Here is an 18,678-nt window from a genome sequence, read left to right on the forward strand (position 1 = left end):
GGTTTTTTTTACAGTTGCATCACATGGTTCACACATATTTGTGACCCACTCTCACCTCGCTATAATTTTCATCAGTACTAACATCTAGCCAGTTATTCCCCACTAATTTTTCCTTCTGAAGGTAAGTCCTGTGCATTTGTGTTGATTTAATTTCATCTCGCTGGTTTCAAATCAATTGTCCAATTTGTCAAGATCCTTTTGAATTCTAAACCTGTCCTCCAAAGTGCTCGCAACCCCTCCCAGCATTGTCCTCTGCAAATTTGAAAAGCCATTACCTGTGTCATTAATGACAATATGGACAACAGAACCTGCTCGACACATGCCCGTAGTTTGATAGCAAACCATTGAGAACTACTTGTTAAATATGGTATTTCAACCTCTCGCGCACCCGACTTCAGAATTTAATGTCAATTTCCCTAGTCTGCTTAAGAAAAAGAGACTTTGGACGGTATCAAAAGCCTTGCTAAAAGCAAGATATACCCCATCTACCGCTTCCCCCGTATCTACGTGACTGCTCACTCTCTCAAAGTGGGAAACCAGGCTGACCTGGCAGGGTTTGTTCTTGACAAATCCCTGCTGGTTATTCCTCATCACCCTATTACCCTCTGGGTGTTTATATAATATGTAATAATTTGTTCCAGTATCATTCGCGGTATCGATGCCAGGCTGACTGGCCTGTAACTCTCTATATCCCATTTAAAGATCTGTACCAGGCTCGCCTTTCTGGGATCTCACCCATCCCCCCTGAGTTCTGAGATGGCTTCAGCTAGTTCCATAAGTGCCTTAGGGGGAAATCCATCATGCCCTGCCAACTTGACTGCCCCTAACCGATCTAAATATTCTGTAACGTGTCCTTTCCCAGTTCTGGCTTGCTTGCCTTCCCCCTTGCTGGTAACATGAACTGCAGTAAGTATCTGGTCACAATTGATCTCAAAGACTGGAGCAAAAGAGGAATCAAAGACCTCCCTCTTCTTGTCATGGTATTAGCTCATCTGCTCCACACAGAGGACCTACACGTCCAGGAGTCCAGCGCCGATACCATGATGATGGGTGGGTTTGAAATACTTAGGGAGACCGTGCTTCTCATGTTCCCCCATGATGGTTTGGCTTGAAGTGACACAGGGAACTACAAGCCTCCCAATGGTGTAATGCAGGGGAACAGCTCCAGCCCTCCAGAGAGATCATTAGGGGATTTCTCCTTTCTACAGGAGCCTTCGGGGGGGCAGGGAGGCTGCCAGAGTACAGCAGCAATGGCAGAGGGGGGATGGGAAGGTGCCTTGCTATGTCCATCCCGCAGGGTTTGTCCAAAATAACCTATTTCAAAGTTAGAACGTTGAAGTAAGCGATGAAGCGGGTCTTTGCCCACAAAAGCCTATGCTCCAAAATATGTTAGTCTATAAGGTGCCACAGGACTCTGTTGTTTTCGAAGATACAGACGAACACGGTGACCTCTGATACTTCCGAAAAGAGCGTTCACGCTGCAGGAACATTTCAAAAAACAGAGCATTCAGACTAGAGAGCCCACTTCTGAAACCAGAGCAAAGATGGGGAGCCTCCCTGGAGGCCAATTAGGTCCTGAGTACCTCTGCTGAGTGCACACTGCATTAATTTTGAAATTGACGCGGGGGGAGGGAAGTCGTTCGTTTGGCTGGAGTTACTCTTTCGAATTAAATGCCCCGTTAGTCCAGAATAACAAGCTTAGCAGGGTAGCCACAAGGGTTTTTCTTTTTTTCTGCGACTCCCCTTCCCCCTCGTAGACAAGCAGTTCCAATGAGTTATTTCTGAAAAGCCCTGCAGTGTAGACAAGGAGTTCCAGCCAATGGGGAGGGTGGAGACTGCCTTAGCATTTCAATGGCACAGACACACAGCGCTGGCAACAGGGCCCACCAGGGGCAGGAGACTGAAGAAAAGGAGTTAGAGGCTCAGTGGGGCTGGCAGAAAAAATTTTCAACCCTGAGAACGTTTTGGAGGAGACGCACAGATGGTGCTACACAAATGGAGCCCAGAAGGGCCCGGCCGGGGGCGAGGATGTGATCACTGTTGAACGTACGTCCAGCACAGGACGGATCAGTGAGGGAACGACTGGCCAAAGTTAAAGGAGGAAAAGGTCAAGCTGAGACCTTAGCAAAAAGCAAGGGTCAGAGACTGGGATGTGGGGGGTCATGCCTAGTAGTTACTGCAGGTGTTGGCAGGCATGAATAGGAGCCCAGAGTCAGAGCCAGGCGCCTGGCAAAAGGAAAAGCAGGGGCAGGGCTGGCATACAGCCAGGGCGGGGCTGAAGGCAACGTAAAGGGGCCTGGGGCTCCCAGCCATCACGACTGTTACAGCAGCAGTGGCTGTGCCTGGAGCCTGGGGGCAGCACACACAGGGTGGAGCTGGAAGGCTGGCAGGGGAGGCCAGCCCCCAAGCACGGCTTTGTCCTCACAGGGCCGTCCCCAGGCACACGCTGAGCACGCAGCTGCGCAGGGCACCCCTGTGTGCCACCTTAAGTAGTGCCAGCGACTGCACCAGGGTGTGCCTCTGCTTTGCCTCCTGAACGCAGCCACCCAGTCCCACAGCGCACTACCGTTTACATGCAGCGAGGGTGCAGCCATGCTGGTCCCCGGCTATCAGCGACACAAGGTGGGGGAGAGGTGGTCATCTTTTTTGCTGGACCAACTTCTCTTGGTGGACCAGCGTCGGGGCTCGTGCAGAACTCCACGGAGCAAGCTCACCGTGGAGCTGGGAGACCCCTCAGGAGGTCGTCGAGTCCAGCCCCTGCTCAAAGCAACTCAGTCATCCCAGCCAGGGCTGTGTCAAGCCCGGACTCAAAAACCTCCAGGGATGGAGCTTCCAGCATCTCCCACCCTGGGTAACTCACTCCCGTGCTTCTCCTGACTCCTAGCTCGTCTTCCTCGCCTCGTCGCCGTGTCAAAGACACGTGCGCACTCACCAGCACAGGCGCAAAACTTTGAGTAGAAGGATAACCCCCTCCCAACACGCACTGCGCTCGGGGGCCAATATTCCCATCTCTGCAGGGCAGTGGGAGGTCTGGCCCAGCTATGTGGGAGGGCGAGCTGGGGTTTCCCTTTTCCAGTGGTAAAGGCTCGCTAGTGGCACACCGCAGGGATACATATCTATGGCCCAGCTCACCAGGAGCGCGGGCAGCTAACACAGCCGCGCTTTTCCTTTCCACTGCAGTCCCTTGGGACACACGTGGTCGCCTTTCTGTAACCGGTCTCTTTTCTTCTTCGGCCCCAGCTGCCCCGCACTGTCTTGCAGGTGACAGGAGGCTGCAGACAGCATGGAAAGGACTCTCCCGCCAGACAGGCGCTGCAGAGCTGAAACCGCTGTGTTATGATTTGAAGCAGGCCAGGAGCACAAAGCTGACAAGAGGACTTTGTGAAGCAAGCCCTGGGGATAGGCTTACAGGCGAACAGCACCGAGTGATTTGCAAAGCGGGAAACTGGATTTGTTTGTGACTGTGTCATGAAAAAAGGCCCTCCAAGAGTCTGCTTCCCTGGTGTGGCTTAGAAACGTCGAGTCTCCTCGCTTTCTGTTGGAGGTCCCCTTGGAGGACTCAGAAGTGGCTCAGACGCTTTTTCGTACACCCGACCCTTCGCAAAAGAGAACTCCGCTTTCAAGGGTTTGAACAGGTGTTAAGAGAAGCAGAAGCAGCAAAACCCAAACCAAAGCACAACCCCTCTCATCACACAACTGAGTACAGCAGACCCCCAACTTACGCATTCTTGCGACTCCCGCATAAGTCAAATTTCCCCTGCAAAGTGGGGGAGCCAGGAAACTGACGAGGGCCCCAGCCCTGGTCAGCATCCTAGCTCCAGGGAGTGGAGGGGAACTGGGGACCAGGCGGCAGCCTGGTCCCAGGATCCCCTCCTGGCAGAGCCAGGAAACTGACCAGCTGCCTGGTTCCCAGCTGCCCACCACTCTAGGAGCCAAGCGCAGTTTCTCCCCTGCTTCTCCCAACTGGGAGCTGCTGTTCTCAGCTGGGAGAAGCCACGACGGGCAGACAGCTGAGCTGCAGCTTTCTCCAGCGGGGAGAAGCCGCGCCAGGCAGCCTCTGCGGCTTACTCCCTGCTTCCCCCAGCTGGGAGAAGCCAAGGAGAAGCTGAAGCAGTGCGGCTGTCTTTCTCCTTGGTTTCCCCCAGCTGGAGAAGCCAGGTAGGCAGTCAGCCGCAGGGCGACCTTCAGTTGCACTTAACTCGCTTTAATGCAAGTTAAACGCAACTCGAAGTTGCACATTTCGGGGGGTTACTGTATGCAGAAGTCTTGCTTGTTTTAAATTCATTTTCTCTAATGCCCAGATCTCTCCTAGTCCACATTCTTGGGTGGCCTCCATTACCGTGGTACATGAACAACTTGTAACACCGTGATGAAAGGAAGGGGGAATTACAGATGGAAAATGCAGGCATGGAGAGATTAAGGACCAAGCCCAAGGTCACACAAGCATCTGTGGCAAAGCTGGGAATGCTGAATGCAACTCCCAAATCCCACTCCTTATCCAGCGGACAATCCTTTTCTATTCAGACTCTCATAGTTCACCCATCTCTATGTGGTCTGTGTCTAGTTGTGACACCTGGTTGGTTATTTCCTGTGTGCCCAAGACTCCTGTTTAAACCTACAAGGGTTGGGTCCCAAGTCATTTATTTGAAGGGCCTTTCTTCAGCTTTACTCTTCATTTTCTATTCATCATCATGACCCACCATTACACAGCATCTTTTACTAGCAGGATCCCACAGAGTTCTACAGAGAGGAAATACCAGAAAGAGATCATTCACCTGCAACTGAAACTCAGCCAGATTGTAGCAGCGACTGGTTTTAGGAGAGACGCGGAAGAACTCTATACCGGGGGGCCATGTCTACCCTTACAAAACACTTCAAAACGGCCATGCTAATGGCCAAATCGAAGAATACCAATGAGGTGCTGAAATGAATATTCAGTGCCGGCCCCGGCACTTTGAAAGCACCACGGTTTGCTCGCCTGCGGCTCATCTACATGGGGGTCCTTTTCGAAAGGGCCCTGCCAACATCAAAGTCCCCTTATTCCTATCAGCTGATAGGAACAGCCATTAGCGTGGCCATTTCCAAGTTTTTGTAAGCATAGACACTGTCGGGGTGGCCAATACGCCACACGTGGTGAATCGGACACGGGCTGCACGAGGCTCTTGGAGCCTTTAAATGCAGCTCCTCCTGAGAGCTGCACATGGAGACTGCTACCTGCCAGCTCTGTGCTTGTGCCCCACTGCTTAGTGAAAGAAGCACGTGGTGGCGGTAGCGGCTCCGGTGAGTTGCCGGGTTTGAATCAGAATGGGAGGCTGGGAGAACCTGGCTCTGGGAGGGGGCATTTTTGTACAGCAGTGACGGGGGAACGTGGCGAATATGGAAAGATGACAACCATAAGCACGGCGATGTTTGAATTACCGCTGGCCACCACTGCTCTGTAAGTGATGGGTATTCATGCAGAGCGCAATGGGATCTTTCAGTTCTTCACCGAGGCACCTGGGAAGAATCCGGGGGTCGGGGGGGGGCCTCATGCTACAGACACCAAACCAAAGACCGCGTTGATCTGAATGCACATTGCTGAGAGCCTGGTAGGTCTGCAGGGCGAACGGTTCAGTCAGTGCAGGAACGGCGACATCTCAGTTAAACCTTCAGCAGAGGGAGGCTCTTACAGTCACTCAGGGAACAAATCCAATTTTTACTTCTAACAGACAATGCGTCTTTCAATGCGTCTGGCCCGGGGAACTCTGATCTGAGTACTGACCTCACAGACAGCTCAGAGGTCTAGGTTAACCCTGGGATAGTTAATGCTGGCCAGCAAGCAGACCTGCAGAGCACAGACCACGGAGCCAGCGGCAGAGAGGTGGAAACATGCAGAACAGCAGCGTCATTCAATGACGGGGTTTATGTCATGATCACACCAGGCCACAAACTCATCGCTGTTATTCATGGTTCCCAGACAGGTAAGTTGCCATAGTCCACCCTCACGCCACTGGCTCCCACCACACAACAGGGAGGGGAACTCCGATTTCCTTCATCCCCAGCCCGTTCCCTCCATCCTTGCTAGGAAGCAGAGTGTCTATGCAAATACTGGGAACGGAAGTAAACGAAAGGACCTGGCTGAAGTGCCTGTGGCTGGAGCAGACATACAGCTGTGTACCTGCTGTGCCTGCAGCCAGCCGTGCATACAGCCCTGTTCCCTCCAGGGATTCTTACTGGAGCCAGACTCACTACAGCTGGTCTGACTCGGAATCGGCCTTCGCTTCCCCTGTGTGCACGATCGGACGCGAAGCGTTTGCCCACCGCAATCTATCCATCCCCTCAGTAAACCGGACAGCAGCACACTGTCACTGGGGCAGGGGCTAGCGCCGGAGCCTGCCATGGAGATAGATGTTAAGGACCCCAACTCAACGCAGCCACAGGAGAGCTAACCTGGGGTCTCTCCTGCCTGGGAAAGTCAGTAACAAAGCATGCCGTCCGCCATGACCTCATCCTCCAGTGACGGGGGTGGGAGTCCACCCCCACTGTCCTTACACACTGATGGGCCACTTTGCAAATTCCGTGTCTTGGGGTGACTTTATTGATGCTCAGTACAAGCAGAAATGTGCAGCCCTCTGCCACCCAGCCGAGTGTGGCGTGCGAGGCGTTCCCGATGGCTATAACATAAAGGAGACTTCGTTGGGGTTCAGGGGGGCCTGGATGTCCAGTTTTCGGCTTTTGCTGTCCTTCTCGACTATCTCCAGCCGCAGCGTCGGGGCCTTCGCCGTCTCCTCCTCCTCAGGCGAGGAGCTGTCCTTGGTTTTCAGCAGCTGTTTGTCTGAATCTTCCACCGTGATTCGCAAGGTGCAGCCTCTTGGCAGAAGGTCCTGTTCATAGGCGGCAGCTAACTGGTTCACCACACGACGCTCCACCTGTGGGATGAAAAACACCTGCCACTAACAAGCTGTGATGGAGTGGGGGCTGCGTGTGAGAGAGTCAGGCTGGATGTGTGCTTGACAGGCAGAGCAGCTCACAGCGGCTAAGGATGACCCCCAGGGGCTGTAACCTAAGCTGGCAGGTAACTAGCTCTGACCTGAACAAACAGCGGGAAGGAGCCGAGCTGGGTTTTGAATCGGAGGCGGCAGTTAGAAGCTGGGGGGAGAGAGAGTTGGAAGGCAGCCGGCCTGGCAGAGGGGGAAGCTACACCCCAGATGGGGCACCCCTCGGGCTCTTCTCCCCAGGACGGATTGGAACGACTCTCTCTGCCTGCTGTGCTGAGCTGGGCCTCTGTTGTATAATAAACTTCCTGTTCTACCTGCTGAGTGACAGTCACTCCTGCCTGCAGACGGGGCGCAGTGCTTGGGGACCCCTGAACCCCATCACACAAGCCTTCTGACCTCAGAGATGGGCCTGGCAAAGAACAAGCTGGCCTCTGCAGGGGACACAGCAGATGATCTCTAATGGGCCCCATTCATCTCTGCCGACAAGGGCCAACCACTCCCTGCCTGGCCTGGAGCTGGTGATGTGACTGAACACTGCTGTGCCAGATGACCGCTGGACATGCACAGAGCACATGGCTCCAGCTGCTTCTGAACCCCCACAGCCGGCACCCTTCGACGTTCTGCTCTCTGTGACTTTTCAGTGGTGTCAGAGCAGAAACAACCGTCGGACCAAGAGCCAGGGGTGTGTGCCTGGATCTGGGAGGGCATCTGTGTGGTTTCAAAATGCATCCATCATATTTTCTCCCCCTTGGACTCCTGGTTGCAGAGGGAGTGGCTCCTTTCAGCGAGTTTACTGCCTCTCTCCAGTCATTCCCAAGCAGCTCGCCCGTAACGCACGAGGCCTGTCCACAATGGGGCTGGCACGTGAGGCCGTGATTAAAGCAGCAGACAGGGCAAGGAAGCACCTCTTGCCACTGGGCCTTACCTCATGTTTGATAGAGCGGGCGCCATAGTGCAGATTGTAGCCGTCTGCTAGCACGTCCATCACCTCCCTGTCCCACAGCAGAGTGATGTTGTGTCTCGCTTTGGCCTGCGGGATGAGAAAGGCTCAGCGTGTTACCGAACCCTTGGGTTGGCTCCAGCCGCTCTCCTGCTCCAGGACATGATCATCCGGAGGCCACGGCCGCACTGAGCGGGGACCGTCAGCGTGGAGGGATGCTGAGGTTACACCCAGCCAGAGCTCCAGAGACACAAAACTGCCCCTGTGTAACCTGGGCTGTAAGTCACACACGCCTGCCTGGCCTGGAGGGCCCAGAGCCGCAGAGGTGTAAAAGGTCACTGCCCAGGTACCCCGCTCCCATTTTAAGACAGAGCAAATGATCATCTCCACCTGCACGTCCAGCCTGCGGCCCACTCTGTCCCCACCCGCCCTGCAATTCAGCCCCACTTGCAAGCGTGGAGCAGCAAAGTGCTTCTGGTAAGATCCAGGAAGTGCAGAGGATCTGCGTTGCTCTGCTCCAACCTGGAGTGGAGGAGAGAGGGGTCGCCCTGTGGATCAGCCCACTTTGGCACAAGGTGGTTACAGGACCCAAGGACGGTTGTGGCCCTCCCCTGTGTAGTAAGCGGCAGGTGAACCCTACTGCAATACATTCAGCAATGGTTTTACCCTCTTGGCCCAGAAGTTCAGCTCCTTGCTGACGAGTTGGATCAGCTCTGAGTGACAAAAGGGGAGAAAATACACGATCTCGTTGATCCTTCCCAGAAACTCATCTCTTCGAAAGTGAGCCTGCAGACGACAAAGGGCAAAACTCAGCAGCAGCAGGCCACAAGGCCAAGTGACAGGACGCTGGGCCAGCCGCTGGCAATCCAAGATCCAGAGGAGGTCACCTCTGCCACCAGGCTGGCTCTTCATACAGCCTCCCATGCACCAAGTGCAGCTAACAACCATCACGCCGAGTGCGTGCACCCGAAAGGCCAGGTCCCTGCTCCTGAGAGCGTCTCGTGCCCTGAGGTATGGTGCTCAGGTGAGGAATTCACAGGTCTAGAAGTAGCACAGGAAGGGACTGAAAATCTCACACCGTTTAAGCCTGACTCCAACGCCAACTTGTATCATTGTGCAACTCACTTCGGCCCAACTTCTCCTAAGGGCCCCTGATTCTGGGTGCCTCTGATCTGAGACTCCTGCACTGCAGTGCTGGCTGACTTCAGTGAGAACCGTGGCTGGTCGGAACCTCCAGCTCTAAGCATCTCAAGATGGCTGCCCCGAAAAGCTCTCGGATCTCATTTCGTTTTCTCCAGCCTTAACTAACACTGTAAATCCTCAAAATACACAGCTTCAGGTTGTGCATAACTCTCTTTAACGCGAGTTAAGCACAACTTGAAGCTGCTCTGAGGCTGTCAGCCTGCCTAGCTGACCGCTAAAACCCCTTCTCCCTGTCTTCCCCCAGCCTAGCGGCTGACAGCCTGACAGCACGCCACTGGGGGAAGGCAGGGAGACGGCTCTGAGGGCAGCTAGGCAAGCTAAGAGCCCCTTCTCTCTGCCTTCCCCCAGCTGTGTGGCTGGAGAAAGGCAGGGAGAAGCACCCAGGAAACTGACCAGCCCTGAACTAAGCTGGTGAGTTTCCTGGCACCAAGGAGTGGAGGGGAGCCAGGAGCCAGGCTGCCCCTGGTTCCCAGCTCCCCTCCCTTTGCAGAACCCAAGAATGACCAGCTCATGGCTGATCAGTTTCCCAGGTCCCCCAAGTGGCTGGGAGCTGGGAACCAAGCAGAAGCCTGGCTCCCAGCTGCCCTGAGCTGGTACGAACTGGGAAACTGACCAGCCATGAGCTGGTCAGTTTCCTGGATCCTGCAAGTGGCAAGGAGATTGGAACAAGGCTGCCCCCTGGTTCCTGCAAGCCCAAGGGAGCTGGGAACCAGGCTGCAGCCTGGTTCCCGTCTCCCCTGCTGTCTTATGTGAAAATCTGAGTTATGTGGGGGTTGTAGGAACGCAACCCCTGCATAACTGGAGGGTTTACTGTATCCTCTATCTCACGTGGGGTTGTGAAGGCATGTTCAGGTTTGTATAGTTTAATACACCACACTACTGTGAAGTATTATTAATAGTAAATTTAATGGCACAGGGCTGGGCATCTGCCTACAGCGAGTGAGCCTTCCAGTGAGTATCGGGTGCTATGGAAAACGGGCTCTATTTCAAACCAGACAGAAGCACTGAAGAACATACCCTTCAGCATGCTCCCGTACGGTCTGGGAGCAATGAAACGGCCTCCATGCCCCACTAACGCTCTCATCTGTAACTCCTAGGACAGGCCACGACTTTGGTGGACAAGAGGTGGTGGGATTCCCAGCCTACACAAGAACGACCTGTCTGCAGGGAAGGCAAAGCGCCGTATTTCTGTCGGAAGAGCAAATCCCGCAGCTCGCAAAGTTGCCACAGAAACAAGCTGCGGAATTTGTCATTCTGACACATTACATGCGGTTTATATAGAGAGATATTTGGAACATGTCAATTCTGCGCACGGCCCTTATGCTGGTGATTGAATGCTGGGCTGTAATTCAATCGGGAGCTCTGCTGCCATCCATTAACCAGCTCACATACACTCACTGCTTATGGCAGCGGCAGAGCCGCCTCCTCCAAGTTAACCCCTCGGCACCAGGTGCTGTGTGTGTGTGAGCGTGTGAGAGAGAGACACACACCGGGTGAACGCGTGTGCGTGATGCTGGACGACTGCAGGTAACATTACTGCTATGTTCTCCACCATGCTGGGCGTGGGGCTCAGCTCCCCGCTGTGGCTTTGTGCATAGTGGGAACAGGGCCAGGCTAGCTCCTCCGGATGCGTAAAGGCAGTTGGCTTGGGGCTGTATGATGTTTTCCTGACCAGTGAGGACAGGGGTTATTTGCCCAAGCCCTGCATGTGCGGGTTAGCCCGGCGAGGGGAGTCGGTCAGCTGCCTGATCAAGCTTAAATGTAAAGGCTACCCTGGCTTACATCTTGGATTTAGTCTCTTACCATGTCTTTTGCCAGTGACACCCTATGCCTCTACTTATCCTCTCCTCCCACAGCCACCTCTGTGCCTTCCCCAGGCCTCCCTCCACACATGGAATACCTCCTCTGTACCAACTTCTTCCAGCCTCTGTACTCCACTCACACTCCTCCATACACGGACCTGCATCCGCAGGGCCCACACAGAGAGTCAACGGCAGTGAGCAATCCAAGCTCCTGGCCTTCGTGCTCCTGTGTCTCTTGCAGGAGCGTTTAGCCGTGGGCCAGGGAGGCTTGGGGAAGGGGCTGACTGTCGTGCTGCTGCTCCACAGACTGGCGGGAACGAGACAAGTCAGAGAAGCTGGAGGAACCGGCCAGTGGCTTCCCACTGGCCAACCCAGCAACAACCACGACTCCATCTATCGAGGAGGCTGCTGTGAGCTATGCCTTCCCCAAGTGGCGTCACAAAGAGCCCGAGCCCACGGAAAGCTCAAGCTCTCTCCCCTAAGGCTTGACTGTATTAAAACAGGAGTGAAGAATAAGATCCTCGCCCTGGGCTGGTTGCTCCAAGGTCTCCTGCCTCACCATTGCTGAGTCCGCAACTGAGATCCGTCTGCTTCCAAAGCCCTCCCCGCTAGCTCACGCCTGCTGTGTTGTCACAGGGACATGATCTCAGGCTGTTCCAGAGACTGGGGCAGCCATGGGGTAACGTCGGCAGCCAGCGCAGTCTCAGCTGTCCCTGGACTGCAGCACCCCGAGAAGCTCCATGACTTCACGAGCTGCAGACCCACCTTCTACACCCCTGCAACAGCAGCCTTACACAGGGCCTGCCATGGGGGAAGTCTCACCTGGCTTGCTAAGGGCTCTTCTGATCCCCACGCCCAGCTGCAGCTGCACAGAGGCCAGGCCGGGTGGAGGGAGAACCCTAAGTAGTTACAACCCTCATCCTCTGCCTCCCAGGCTGCAAGCTGTCAAGGCAGAGACTGATCATCTAGCACATTGCTGGGAGATCAAAAATAAATAGCCGCAACGGTCCAGGGATGAAAATCCAGGCAAGCTGCACATAAGCAATAAATACACCCTCGGTACCTTTAAGATGGGGCGAATAACGTTCTCCTTGAACTGCTTAGAGATGGTTATCTTGTCCGTCATCTGGACATCATCTGAAAGGAGACAAGGGCACAGCGTGTAAACGTCTGAGGCAGGACAGAGGATGTGCCTCGTTTCTCGCTGACCCCAGGAACTGCAAACGCACACGGCACTTTCCAGGAGTGAGAAACTGGACAAGACTGAGCCTTATAGGAGACGGTAAGAGAGACCCAGGAAGTCCTCCTAGAAGCATGGGAACGCCTTGCTCACAGGAACACATGGGTACTCTGCTGCTGGCAGTGTGGCTCAGTGCTGGCCAGGACTGTTACTTGTGATCAAAGAATTAGTGGGGTACACACATGGGAGGAAGCTTGTTCTTATACCCCGCAGACCTGCAGCTCCATGGGACCCGCATGCACGCAAACACACCACAGCAAACAAACTCATGACTCTGGGCTGGTTCTGTACCTCTCTGCACTGAGATCTCACAGCCCAGGCACCCACAGACCCAGGCCAGACTGACTCTGCTGGGGGCTGGGGCTACAAGATTTCGTGGGGTCTCCTAGGCCCTAGGGTGAGGCTTAAAATTAGAGGATCAGTGTGCAGGTTGAGGCAGGAGGGTGAGTGTGGTGCAAGAAAGGGTGAGAGCTCCCACTGGGGATGCTGGGTCTGGGATGGAGCTGAGGAGCGTGAGGCACAGGGGACATCTGAGTGTGGATGGAGGGCTAGAGGGGCCTCAGGGCAGGAAGTTGGGGTGGGGCTGCAGGAGCTGGGTGGGGAGGGGGCTCAGGATTGGGGTGCAAAGTCTGGGAGGGAGTTAGGGACTTAGGGTGTGGGGTGTGAGGGAGTGTGGGGGCACAGGTGGCAGCGGGGGGTGCAGGGTCTGGGAGGGAGATGGGGAAGGGGCTTGGGGTGCAGACACTTACCTTTTGGTATGTGGGGAGGCAGCAGGTGGCCCACGCTGCCCCACACTTGCCTGCAGACACCATCCCACAGCTCCCACTGGCCGGGAATGATGGCCAATGGGAGCTGCGGAGGGCAGAGGCTGCAGGCAAGGGCAGAGCTGGCCCCGCGCTTCCTGGTGGAGAGCTCACTGCAGCGATGTGGCTCCAGGCGGGGAAAACCAGGAATGGCCATGCATGGAGCTGCCCCCGCACTACCCTGCCCCACTGGGCAGAGTCAGACTGGCATGCAGCACACATGGTTTGCAGCCCAGGTCCCTGGGCTACGGGACCGTTACTTGAGGGCCCTTCCTCAGCCTGGGGCACCTGGGCTGCAGCCCCTAATGCCCACTTCCTAATCCAGCCCTGCATGGACCCACTCTGTGCTAACTGCATAAACCAGAGCAGCCTGCAGCTCACTGACAATACTGTGCAGGGGACCCCCTGCATCTGCTCCGCCTGCTTTCATACCCCAGAGAACTCTCGATTCATCTCCGAAAGGAGACCTCCTGGATAACGAAGGACCTGGCCTGGCCTGGCCTCCCCAGATTATCTATGGAGAGTGCATCAGCTGTCATGACCAATGCTGATTACTTTACACCCCCCGCCTAGTACGGCTATGCTTACGGCTGCCACAACGGATCAGCCAGACGCATGCGGAGCACCCGTTTCCGAGCCCCGCCTTTTTAAATCGCGTTAGCAAACAGCAAAACTGGCACTTCGCAATTAGCTGTTTGTGGCCTTAAAATCTCTCTCTGTTTGTGTGTCTGCAATTAGCTAACTACGTTATTTAGTTCAGCAAGATTTGCTGACCTATTCCTGGGGCGAAAGAGCTTCTGAAAACACGTCAAAGGTCGCTTCTTTTGAAAGTCTCCTCTCCTATGATCCAGGGGTTGGACCCTGGGTAGTACCATGGACATCCATTACTCACATAAAGCTGTGGCAGGCAGAGTGCTAACGTGGTGTCTGGCAGGGACCACTGAAGGTATTGGTTTTTAGCTACAAACCACCCAGTGCTGCTGGCCCTTTGTGACCATCTCTTTTCCCATGTGGTACCTGGGGGCCAGAGTTGGCTGAGGTGCTGAAGGCTAACCACATCCTACTTAAATGCGAGGCCTTCTCCGTGATGCCCCAGACTTCTGGAATTTGTTCTCCCCCTTATTCTATCAGAGTCCGAATAAGCAGAGGTGCAGAGGTTTTCCTGGTTACGAGAAGGGGAGCTGGCTTGAGGGCAGAATCAGGCAGAGGTAGGAGGGTCTTTAGATAAAGACCGACGTTGACTTTGTATTTGTATGCATGTTGCAGTAAGGGCTTCTCTGTACTAAGGGGAAGATCGACTTCTTCAGGGTTGATCTTCCAGAGTTCCAGTTCACGTCCCCGGTAGAGACGCATGAAATCAAACTATCTGGGGTCGGCAGTCGAGGCCTGTATGCCTCAATATCACGAGGAGTAAGGGAGGTCAGTGGGAGAAAATCTCCTGCCAAGCTCCGTCTGTGTGAACGGCCAGGTAAGTCAATTGCAGAAAAGTCGATTCTAGCTATACAAATGCTGTGGTTAGAACTGCATGTCTGACCAAGCCTCAGGTGTGGTATGTAAGCTCAGTGTGATGAGACAAGGGGGATTTTAAACACACAAAGACTTCAGCATGGCATTCTTCTCTGGTGCAGTCCTTCGTCGGAAGAAGGCTGAATAAAACAGAGCAAAGGTGGTAACCTCTATGTGCTGCTTCCGGTGTCACATTGGCTGCTTTCACGGACACAGGGAAACATGGGGCAGAAGCCGCTCGTTCTGTGTATCCAGGTACTCACACTGAGCTCCTTGCCATTATATTCACGCAGCTCGCAAAGCTGAGAACTTGGCAAATTACAGGGTGGCAGATGAAGAGCAACTGCAGCCAGACCTCAGAGTCCAAGATGTACTGTGCAGTTCTCTCACTTGTCATGCATTGCTGCTATCTCAGTAAACCGTGCTGATCTCCCAGAAATTACATTTCAATTCCTTCCTCATTCAGAAGGTGGCACTTGGCATTTTAAAATGTTATTCTTGAAAGTTCAGTGGCAAACGTGCCTTGTTCTTTACCTAGTTTGACTGAAGATCGAAGGTTCTCTTGGAAGTGAGTTTTGCCACCTACCACTCAAGATAACAAATGTGCGTGTATTAGAGCAAGAGAGAAGCTGAGACATATGCATGGCCAACACTAAGAATTCAAGTTTTCGGCTTCACAAAACTGAGTTGTGGGTTGTTCATTCCACATCAAAGGTTTAGCAGATCACCCATGACAAATTCTGAGGACACTGCCACTGGATTTCCGAGTTAGGAAAGTTCTCATTGGAAAGACCAACTACAACGATGCTGGATAGGTGTGACAAGAGAAGTTCCTTCTCCAGAAAGTTTAAGATACAAAGATAAATGTAACTCTTCTCGTTTAATTAAGCACTGAGACTAGCCAACTGCTCCCCTAATTAGCAGCCCACTCTAACTGCCTATCATACTGACAGATACCATTTCCTTGTTTCCTTGCAGTCCCTCTAGGCCTGTCTGTACCCATCCATTGTCTGACATTCAGATTGTCAGATCTTTGGAGGTGATATGGTCCTTTTGTTCTGGGAGTCTGTTCTGTGACTTCCTTTCCTAGGTGCTAGGATTATAAACAACCACGACCAGTAGAGGACCAAAGTGTATATTTGAATTCTCAGTTGCTTCCCATACTTCTTATATATGCTTTATTTGAGTGTTTAAAACATGGATCCTATCCACTGCCCTATGCTCATGCTCAGTAAGAGAAAACTACTTACCTGTAATTCTGCTTCTTTGAAAATCATCTCATGGGATCCGCAGTCTTCGGTCTGACACTTCTAGGCTGAATTTCTCTAGCTCACAAAGTTTTGGCACTCAGAAGCCAGAATGGGCAATGTAAAAGGGCCTGCTCTGTGCTCACCAGACACCCATCACCATCACAGACCCGAGCACCTTCCGGCCAGCTGAAGAATTGTGTGGGAAGCAAAAGCACCTCAGAAACTAAGTCAAAAATGTATCACGAAAATGGACAAAAACACAACCTGTCATTTAAGACAAATTCTAAATAAACTATGTCCCTCAAGAGCTGCATCCTCAGCCTTGGCGGGAAAATGGGTGGGCAAACAAGGGGGAATCCTCTGGAACAATATCTTCCTTGTGGCAGAAGCACAGGCCTGTCATTTCCCCTTTAAAATATGTACAAGACTCTCACTCCTGAATCTGAGGAATCCTGTATCCAGTTCTGGTGCCCAATAATTTAAGAAGGATGTTGACAAATTGTAGAGGGTTTAGAGAAGGGTCATGAAAATTATTAAGGATTATAAGGATGCCTTATGACTGACCCAAGGAACTCAATCTACTTAACTGAACAACGAGCAGGTGAATGGGTGACTTGAATACAGAGCACAGGGGGAACAAATAGTTAATAGAGGCTTTTCAATTAGCAGAGAAAGGTAGAACATGATCCAATGGCTGCACTTTGAAGTTAGACGAATTCCGACTGGAAATACGATGTGAATTTTTGGAGGTGAGAGTTAAGAACCAGTGGAACAATTTAGCAAGGGTGGTGGTCGATTTTCCAGGACTGACAATTTCAAAATCAAGGTTTTTCTGTTTGTTTGTTTGTTTTTTCCCTAAAAGATCTGCCCTAGGAATTATTCTGGGGGAAGTTCCATGGTCTGTGTTACACAGGAGATCAGACTGAAGGATCACAATGGTTCCTCTGGCCTTGGGATCTCTGGAGCTGTCTCAACATAAAGAAACGCTGATATGTCACAGCAGCAGGCAGTGTTGAGAAGAAAGGCAAACGTCCAACGTGTGGACCGGAAAGTTGAGATTGAGAAGTACAGGGGTCGACTAGAAGCACATCAAATCGCAGAAGACACACCCTGATTGGGTCACTCTAACAGGTAGTGTAGATGTACCCGGAGTTGGTGTTAAGCAACTGGATGGACTTTCTAAGACTTATCGTTTGCTCCAGGTAGAAGCTCCAAGAGTTAAGTCAGCTTGGGATGAGCACGTAGAAGTGGAAAAAATGCTGTCAGGAAGGTAGAATGCCACCACCAATGTAGGAGGGAAGGCGAGAGGAGTCCTGAACACCACTTTCACCATTGCAGACTCTGGTGTAAGGGGGAGCAATCTGACTTGCATTTACTCAGTGCGCTGAAGTTGCCTCCCCAGGATCATTACCTGCTCTTCAACACCTGGGTCTCATGGGTACCAACTGGCTCAAATGCTCTGTCCATATGACAAACCATTCCACAGCTTTGGGAGTGGGGATCACAAAGGTATCACACCCAGCAAGAACCTGATAAGGAGCTGCAGAAATAGTGATGTAAGGCTGACGTGAGTGGTGAAGCTGCACTGAGAGCAAAAGTCCCCCCAGAGGACCGTTCAGATCAAGGACAAAAAGCAAAACAAAAACATCAACCTAAGAAAGGGTTCCTGGACAAACGGCGAACGAGAAGCCCAGACTTTAGTATAATTGGCTTCCAGGGCAACAGTGTGTGAAGCATTGAGGGAAGACGGGTTGCAGAAACCATAGCAGATGTTCTATCAAAAGCTAACTGGCGGCTTCGGATACGGCGCCTGCCCCATGGCTACAGCAGAAATGACATCAAGTGTTCGGGACCCACCTGCAGTTCCTGCTGGGAATTCTTTTCCCAGCTTAGACGAAGGAAGTAGCTGGAAAGTCCAAGTGGCAAAGGTAAGAGACTGAGCAGCAGTGCAAGGTTCCTGCCCATAAAGGCTCTCTAGCTTATCTGCCCGTCGTGGGATGCACGGAGGTAATCTGATGAAGGTTCCTATGAGAATTTACACAGTGGGGGCTGTTACCTAGGTTTTCGGCGATCCTGTTCCTGCTCATTTCCAGGGCCTCCTGTCTGAGCTGCAGGGCATGCTGGGCTATCTCGTCACTCGCCACGTTGGAGGTCATGATGAAGATGGCGTCCTTGCAGTCGATGGTCTTTCCCTTCCCGTCCGTCAGCCTGCCCTTCAACAAGAACACACAACAAGAACCGCATCAACGGGGCTGCTGTGCTGAGACCCCTCAGAGCACTGCAAAAGCCAGGGGGGTGAGGGGAAGAGATTTCCAATGAGCCAGGGCCAACCCCTTCCTGCCAAGAGGGAGATATTTTTAAAAGCCCCTAAAGGAAGCCTGGACTAGTGTCCTGTGGGTGTCACTTAAGTAGCTCTCTGTGCTACGGGCGGTTGCAGAGTGGGAGGGGGGAGCGAGGGAGGGAGTGCTCGTGGAACTGGTGTTTTCAAAGTGCTTTCACTGGGGAAAGGCACAATTCAGATGTGCCAAGTACTATTATTCTAAGAAGCAAACAAAACAGAAATACCCTTGGAAGAGGGGACTAGCCACAGAGGGTTATGACACTGTCACCAGAAAGCTGGTAACGAACATCATCACTCTAGAGCAGTGGCAAGCAAGACAGGCCCCGGGGGCTGTATCTGCTCCCTCCTACCATGCCTTTCAATCTGGCTCCCAGCAGGCCCCTAGGGCTGCAGAGAGGGTGGAATTTAAGTGCTGCCTCCACCCCCTCAGGAAATTCTATCAGCTCCTATTGGCTGGAAACTGGCCAATGGGAGCTGAGAAATTGGGTTGCGCTGCCCTCCCCTAGCAAAATCTCTCCGCTCCTATTGGCCAGATGCAAAAAATGACCAATGGGAACTGAAAGATTCTGCTGAAGGTAAGACCAGTGCAGCATAATCTCTCAGCTCCGATTGGCTG

The 18,678-nt window shown here is 53.0% G+C and overlaps 1 protein-coding gene across 1 annotated transcript in view; it reads right to left on the minus strand.

Annotated features, from left to right (window-relative positions):
* Window positions 1-5,396: 5,396 nt before the first annotated feature.
* The window catches only part of CLPB (ClpB family mitochondrial disaggregase), a 161,130-nt gene continuing 147,848 nt past the window's right edge, over window positions 5,397-18,678 (minus strand). Inside the window, exons 12-16 of the mRNA XM_075017145.1 lie at window positions 17,778-17,934; window positions 11,986-12,059; window positions 8,584-8,703; window positions 7,903-8,007; window positions 5,397-6,908 (exon numbers count right to left, since the gene is read on the minus strand). Coding sequence (XP_074873246.1) covers window positions 6,654-6,908; window positions 7,903-8,007; window positions 8,584-8,703; window positions 11,986-12,059; window positions 17,778-17,934 — 711 coding nt within the window. The 3' untranslated portion in view covers window positions 5,397-6,653. The remainder of the gene's footprint in view (window positions 6,909-7,902; window positions 8,008-8,583; window positions 8,704-11,985; window positions 12,060-17,777; window positions 17,935-18,678) is intronic.

This window comes from Carettochelys insculpta, chromosome 1 (assembly GCF_033958435.1).
Source record: "Carettochelys insculpta isolate YL-2023 chromosome 1, ASM3395843v1, whole genome shotgun sequence".
Lineage (NCBI taxonomy): Eukaryota > Metazoa > Chordata > Testudines > Carettochelyidae > Carettochelys > Carettochelys insculpta.